This window comes from Azolla caroliniana, unplaced genomic scaffold, assembly GCF_043228905.1.
Source record: "Azolla caroliniana isolate FFs.n. ecotype wild unplaced genomic scaffold, voAzoCaro1.0.p SCAF_3, whole genome shotgun sequence".
Lineage (NCBI taxonomy): Eukaryota > Viridiplantae > Streptophyta > Polypodiopsida > Salviniales > Salviniaceae > Azolla > Azolla caroliniana.
In genome coordinates, this window is record NW_028230438.1 from 8,929,819 (window position 1) to 8,937,751 (window position 7,933).

Below are 7,933 nucleotides of genomic sequence, written 5' to 3' on the forward strand. Positions count from 1 at the left end.
TTTTCATTGTTGGAATTCCATCTAATTCTCCTCAATTTCTTACGAAATTAATGAATTTAGAGCCAAGCAAAAGTTCGAAAGATTAGGCGAGGAATTGGTGTGTTTGGCAACGTCTGTTTTACTGTAGGTGCAGTATGGCTGCAGTGTTCATTTCTGATTTGTTGTGCGTGATTGTTTTACATAATAAGACACCATATGCGCCAATTGCCTCAAGATTACTCATCGACCCTTTGAGGTCTTCTCGTTATTTTGTTAAATGAGATGACCTTACTGTAGGGCTGGGTTCCCCATAAGGCAGGATATGCCTGCAATCTTTGTTGAGTCGCCCCATATATTTCTCGTATGAGAATTTTCCAGTGACATGTGGCGAATGTTTGATTGCTACATTTCAGTCAACTGAGATATTGTTTTCTCTTACGAATTGATTTAGGTCAAATTTAGCTGATCATTTGTATGAATAGCTTACAGATATTTGTGTTAACAAAATCTGTTTTTCCTCAATTACTAAAGACGAAGCCAGATGATGATTTAATTGACAATCCAACACCTATTCATTGTGAGGAATTTCAGATAAAAGAGCTTTTTAAATCTGATGGCCTGTTCGTCCAAATGGCCAGAATCTGTATATGTTATCCAAGCCTGAAATATTCTTGGTGCGTACGTAGTGAAGGTGTACTTGTAAGCACTGCAAGTAAATCCAATCTGAAGGGTTCCTGATAATGGCTATGGCAGAAAAGGAATGAAGTAAAACCAGAATCGCTGTGTTGTATTTGCATTACTATACATGGAATGTGTCGTTTCGGGCATAGATTCAATGCAGATAGGGATGAAGTCGGACAGAGGAAAGAATGATGCAGGATCTTGAAAATATGTCGCTACAAAGATCATTATCGCATCTGTCTTGTCTTGCAGTTCTATCCTATGCTAAATGTCAGTGTGCAGTGATGGCGGCGGAAATTTAACCTATAATTCTTTTCAGGAAGAACGAGTGAAGAATAATCCTTTATGCTTATAGGTTCCTCATTGCATTAAAACACCTCCCTAAATTGTTTAGTTTCGTTAGGCATTGCAAGATAACAAAACAAATTCCTGAATTGATGATAGGTATGCTGCTTACAAATAAACTGTAAACTGAAATCACTGTAATTGTACCGTTTAGTTTGAGGAGGATCAGAAGAAAACACGCATACTAGATACAATCATAGGCTATGTCAATTGCAGACATTCTGTTAGTGAACTCATTCAATCTTGAGAGAATTTGAGTGAACAGTGTGCATGTCAATATGGAAGGTATTGCAATGTGTAGAGATTCTTCTGTTGAGAAGATGTATATGCTTGGCTTTAAAATGTGACAGGTAGTGCCCGTCCTCTGATTCACAGCAGATATATTAAATCAGTAGCATGTGCGAGATCTGCAGTCAACCGATTTAAAACCATCTGATAAATTTTTCGGAGTTCTGAAGACCTATTTTTAAAACTGCGTTCTTACTGTCCAATCTCCAGACCTCAAACCCTAAAACCCCGAAGCTCCTTCAGACTTGGAGTATGGAGATGACCTGCATTATGTGTCTTCTCCCAAAGAATTAGTTAGTCCAGTGAGTTTTGAAGCATTTTTAACACAGATTGTGTTAAAATTCTGAACCTGTAACCTAATCTCTAAACCCTAAATGGGTTTGGTAAATTAAGGAAGGTGACACATGTATGAATCAATAGTATGCTTGAAGTTAATTTCATGTAATGTTTTTGACATAACATTAGGAGTGGCTCCGGATTTGGCTTAAAAAGGCTTGTGGCTTGGGGGGTGGCTCGCTCCCTTCATTGGTGGAAGATGAACTTAATCCTTTGACATACTATTGTGGAGTGCTTCTTTTGACAATGGAAATGGTTTTAAATGATATTAATGTTTGATGATGTATCTAAATGATGTAGCATGTAGGCCACTATTGTTGGTCAGGTCATTGTTAATGTCTCAAATTAAGTTACAGTTAGGTGTTTGTCGTAGTTTGATCGGTTGTTGGTTGGCAACCTTCCCCTACAAATGAAAGGAATTGTTGGCCCAAGGTAGTGTTTGGGGTTTTGGGGTGACCTTGAAAAGAATCAAAGTGTTTGATAATAATAGTTAACAGTTTTTGCATATAAAGAGGGAAAATGTTGATAATAGTTACCTTCTTGCATATAAAGAAAGGAAAATGTTCGATAATAGTTAACGTTCTTGCATATTGCCATGTTTGATGGAAAAACCTAGCTTTTGTTTTGTGTCCTATTCTATTCCTATAGGGGAAATGTTTGATATTGATTACTTACCTTCTTGCATATGGCCAATGAAGGAAAAGGATGGGAAGACTAGCTTTCAATTTTGGTTCCTTGTATAAACCTAGGAACTATGTAAAGGCAAGCCAAAGGTGGCAGGAATTCTTTAGTGACGAGTCTTATTTTGCATGTGGGATTTGTGGATTGGATGAGGCTTGGAATGATTGATTTTATACATAGAATTCTTGTAAAAAATCGTCGAAGATGATAATAGAATTTATCTTATATATTTTCTTATGTGAAGGAGTTTGTAAGTGACAACATGGGGAAGGTGGCCAAATGCAGTGGAATTAATAGGACATGCTTTGTGGGATTGCCTAACGTCCCATCGAATATGGCAGGTGGTAGGTTGCTTGTTACAATTATGCCAGTTACAAGGTTCAATTAAGTGGAGAAATATATGTTGGCTATCATGGCAGACCCAAGTTGGCAGATACGAGCATTAGGAGGGGATAACTTTGGTAATAAAAGCACGAGAGGTTTTTTTTTTTCACCAGCGGCAATGTCCACTCAACTCCTCTTAATGACAAATCTCAAGTTATGTTGGAATTGGTCAGTTGAATATCTCTTTGGATTCTATGGAAACAACGGTGTAGACAGGTCTTCTTTAACCAAACTAAGCATCCAATAAGGTTACTCCAAGAGATATGGAGTGAAATTGTAGCTACTCTAAAGAGCCAATATGATGGCCTTAAGGGTGGTTCCGATGGAATCGAAATACAACGAAAAGCCTTTATCCAACAATGGTTGTCTTTTCCCTTTCTTAAGTAAGTGGGCATCCACATAAGGTGAAACTATCGCGTTCCTACAAGGATTTGTATGTAATAGTCTCATTTGTAAAATTTTATAACTAATGGAAGGAGTTCTTCTTTTGGAAAAAAAGAAAAACAACATGAGGAAGGTTTCGAGGGTGGGTTAAAAAACGTATGTACGTAAATTGTAATGAATGATCCACAATCCAAGGGCTATAAGAAACTTTAGAATAGTGATAGATATAGGGTAGATTGATAGAGTAGAGAGACACTTTGGACAGGAAGGAACTTTTTAAACTCATAAGAGTAGAGGTATGTATGTAACTAATTAGTAAAGAACTAAATATACATATATATATTATATGAATTAAAAGAGAAAATGCAGAAAAGGAGATGGGTGTATTATTATTATTATGCATATATGGTATGGTATGTATGGCATGGCTTGATAGGTGGATGGGCACTCATCATCCACTCTCTAGCATCATCTCTCTAGAGATTCTGCCATCATCTCGCTATATAGCTCAGCTCACTCATCTCCATCTCCATCTCCATCGCCATCTCTGCATTCTGTCTGTTTGTTTTTGTCTGTCTGTCTCCCCGTTTCCTCTCATCCTTCCTTTGATCTTGGCCTTCCCCTCCTGTGAATGAACGAATTCACACCCTCCCCCTATCGAATCTCTGATTTTACTTCGTGGGAATGAGAATTGTGGTCACCTCCCTCTCGTAATTTTGGTGGATCCGGAGAGGAAAGAAAGGACAAGCACGAGATCGGATCCTTCTTCCTCGTGGTTTTCTGCACCAGAGTGAAGTAGAAGCAGAAGAAAGAAGAAAGGATATGGCCTTCTATTGATATCAGGAGTAATTGCTTTCTTTCAACTCGAGAAGGAAACTGTATTCTCAGGATGCATCAGAAGGAATAAGGAGGAGGTTTACGAGAAACTCGTCTGCATCGGAAAGAAGAAGAAAAAGAGGAATCTTTAAAATTTTCTTTTGCCGCATCATCGGAAAGAAGAAGAAGAAGAAGAAGACCTGGTAATCTAGCATCAGATGTGGATGTGGCAGTGAATTCTATAGCAAGATTAGAAAGAAAGCTTAATCTTCAGTTATTTCGCCTACGTACGTGTGAACCGTCTTTCTGTCGACAATGGCTGGAAAGAGGTTTAGAAGGACAACCAGTATGTCTCATTTTGCTCCTAATTCTACAAATATGGCACTAGACAGAAACATTACGCAATCGGTCACTTCTGCCAGCAATAGTAATCACTACAAGGTAGCCAGACCTTTGGTAAATGATCAGAAACCTGCAAATCTTTATCACAATCCTCATCAGGAAGACATAGCCATAGTTGAATCTCAAGAAATGGCGAGCATTCCGAACAGCAGTAATAACTATGGTGTTAGTTCTAACCCTACCTATAACCTTAGACCTATCTCTAATTCAGGTCTCCCCACAGAGAATATAGGTGGCGAAAATGTGTCTTGTCATCCTCCGCTCAATATGTCTCATCTTGTGGCTTATCAGATGGGGCTATGGGCCCATGCTAATGGAAATTCTGTTCTTTCTAGTTCAAGTTACAATGGAGCGATGAATAAGCAAGAAAATCATCATCATCCTGTTTTGTCATCTCCTGTGGATTTCTTACAAGTTTGTTTCTTCTGCAAGAGACGACTTGGAAATGGAAGAGATATCTTCATTTACAGGTTGTGTATCTTAGTTCTCTCCCTCTCTATTTCTATAAGGAATGTGCAAATTTCTCGTCATTCTTTAAGGTTCTTTGAACTTGATCTGAGACAGAGAAATAGTTAGGAAGCAATTTTCTAGATACGTGTAGGAAGCATTTTTCCTCTTCTTTCTTCAATATTAACTCTCATGTTCTTTCTTTTCCTTTTCACAGAGGTGATACAGCGTTCTGCAGTGAAGAGTGCCGCCATAGGCAGATTCTGGGAGACGAGATGAAGTCTAGCACTGAGAAAAGCTCGTCCGAATCGATTATTATTGCAGCTTAATATGAGGAATGCAATAATCCATGTAACTCTATATATTTGTCTCTCTGATCCTGGCAATGGAATTAGGGTTATAGCAATGAAATGTTTAGTGTGAGATATGGTCATAATATATGGAATCAATCAATCTATATAATCTATTCAATGCGTCTGTCTATATGTTATGAAAATGCTTTTGAGCGTATACATGGCTATGGCGATTTGCCAGAGGCAATCTTTTTCCTGAGAATTTCCATCTCTCAATAAACTTGAGAAATGCTAGTGGAGGAGGGGGATTCGGATTGGTGAGAGTTCTAGAATCAGTCTCATGGACAGTCAGTAATCCATAGGATCACTGATGGTCCACATGCAAACAGGACCTGCCCTCGACAAAGAAGATGCTCGAGGTTGCAATGGAGCCGCCTGGTACCGGAGGAGGATTGGAATATTCAGAAAATGATGGATCATTGCGATGGACTTGTCAGAAATTATGGATGAGATGTAACCAGGAATTTTGTCTATTCTAGATGGAATGGTATAGTAGTTAGGCGTTAATCATTCCAACAAATTCTAACCAGGGATCTTGTCGATGCTCCTTGGAATCGCAGAGTAGTTCGGGGTTAATCGTTTTTAACAAATTTGGTTTATCATTCTAACACATTCAATCGAGGGATCATGTCTATGCTCATTGGAATGGTAGAGTAGTTAGGGGTTAATCATTGTAACAAATTCTAACCAGGATCTTGTCGATTCTCCTTGGAATCGCAGAGTAGTTAGGGGTTAATCGTTTTTAACAAATTCGGTTAATCATTCTAACAAATTCTAACGAGGGATCTTGTCGATGCTTGTTGAAATCGCAAAGTAGTTAGGGATTAATCGTTTTAACAAATTCTAACCAAGGATTCTTGTAGATGCTCCTTGGAATCGCAAAGTAGGGGTTAATCGTTTTTAACAAATTCGGTTAATCATTCTAACAAATTCTAACGAGGGATCTTGTCGATGCATGTTGTAATCGCAGAGTAGTTAGGGATTAATCGTTTTAACAAATTTTAATCAAGGATTCTTGTTGATGCTAGGGGCTAATTGTTTTAACAACTTCTGTGATCAAACGATCGGGTTTTATTCGATAACGATTAAGTAGCTGAGATTTTTTAGACTTTCGATATGTACATGAGAATGAGGCAAGTTTTGCCGATGTTCGAGGGTAACATTAGCTGGATAGGAACTCATCCTTTACATTTAGTGATTGTTTGGGTTTATCTCAATGCATGGCAACATATACCAAGATTGTGTTGGTTCATAGTTCCATCTTATTGAGAAGCTTTATAGCCTTTACACCAAGAGTTGCGAGCTCAAATCGATAGATGTTGTATGTTTACACCAAGAGTTGCGCGTGCATTGATTGGCCCATGAATCCTTTGGTAGAAGTGTTCTTTTGTGGGTATGATAATGTTGTTTCAATCAAGTTTGTGTTGCCACCAGTACTAATAAGTAGTCAAGACATTCTAACTTTTCAATAATTTACTTGAATAAGTAGCTAACATATCTTGCCATCTAAAATCAATTGGTTGCAAGGAATGACTAGATTACAAAACAACATTAAATAGAGATTTGATAATGGCTTTGTGGTAAGTCGAAACACCATCGATTCTTTGTTTAAACAACACGGGATTTAACATGAATGAATATTTTGAACTTTTTTATGTTAACTTGAACTGTCCATGATGATCTCTAAATACTCATGCACTTCGATGAATGTTTATTATTTAGTGTCTTGTTTGAATGACTCACACACCATGTCATGTACAAAGATGAAATGTTGTCTACGTCCCTTTCTCTTTGTAACAAAGCATTGTTCATTTCAAACATGGGGTTGGCCTATGATGATTTCTAAATACTTCTACACTTTGATGAATGTTTATTATTTATTATCTTGTTTGAATGGCTTTCACACCATGTCATGTACAAGATGAAGTGTTGTCTACGTAGCTTTCTCTTTGTAACACTTTCCTTTAGGATCCTTCGAGGAAGAGGATTTGTATTGATCTAAGTAGGACAAAAGAATTTTGAACTACATGCAACTATGATGCCAATTCCATTCAAGGATGTAAAGTGATGTTGATAGAACCTAAATGTTTAGGTTTTCACACCATTCCATGTTGGAAAACAAAGAAGAGCTATATCAATCTAAATGACATGAGATAGTTTTGCCCTAGGGTAAGTGACATGATTGCAATTCCTCGACAGGGATTGATGTTGATTTTATGATATTGAAATTGCCATTCATGTAGTTTCAACACCAAGAGAGCTACACGACATAACTTGATGGTCTTTTCAAATATAATGGTTAGGTAGCATTTTTCCATCGAATTTGCTACGACCATTATAATGCAAATGCTTTTAAGTAGAGCGATCAAGAAAGTGACACACCAACATGTTGAGCCAGCAACTCAAAACATTTAAGTAGACCCCTTTAGTTTCAGAACATACATCAATCCGTCAATTTATTCGCACTTAAAGTTTCCGAATAACTAGCTCCTTTTAAAAAAAAAACTCGTAGCCACTTTTGTGGCATGCTAGTTGATGGGTCGAATAATGTTTTTTTATACTAGTGTTAAGCACAACTATTTCATATCATTATGAGTGCATTTCGTGGCAAACTTTTAATATTATTTAACTTTATTGGATGGTCACATAGTCGAACAAATACACTTTCAAATGAGTATAATTGTCCAAATCAAATTCGAAATATAATCATGGACTCCACCAAAAGGACTTTGAAAAAAGACTACATGGAAGTAAGAAACATTATTCTAGAGAATGCGAGTGCGTGCATATACATACACACTTTTTGTTTTAGCATTGCATTATATTATGGGTGGGCA

The 7,933-nt window shown here is 37.4% G+C and overlaps 1 protein-coding gene across 1 annotated transcript; it reads left to right on the forward strand.

Moving 5' to 3' along the window:
• Window positions 1-4,067: 4,067 nt before the first annotated feature.
• Window positions 4,068-5,226, forward strand: LOC147866164 (uncharacterized). The gene is made up of 2 exons (XM_087316525.1): window positions 4,068-4,766; window positions 4,961-5,226. Exons 1-2 carry the CDS (start codon window positions 4,210-4,212, stop codon window positions 5,070-5,072), a joined length of 669 nt encoding a protein of 222 aa, XP_087172651.1. The 5' UTR covers window positions 4,068-4,209; the 3' UTR covers window positions 5,073-5,226.
• The last annotated feature ends 2,707 nt before the right edge of the window (window positions 5,227-7,933 follow it).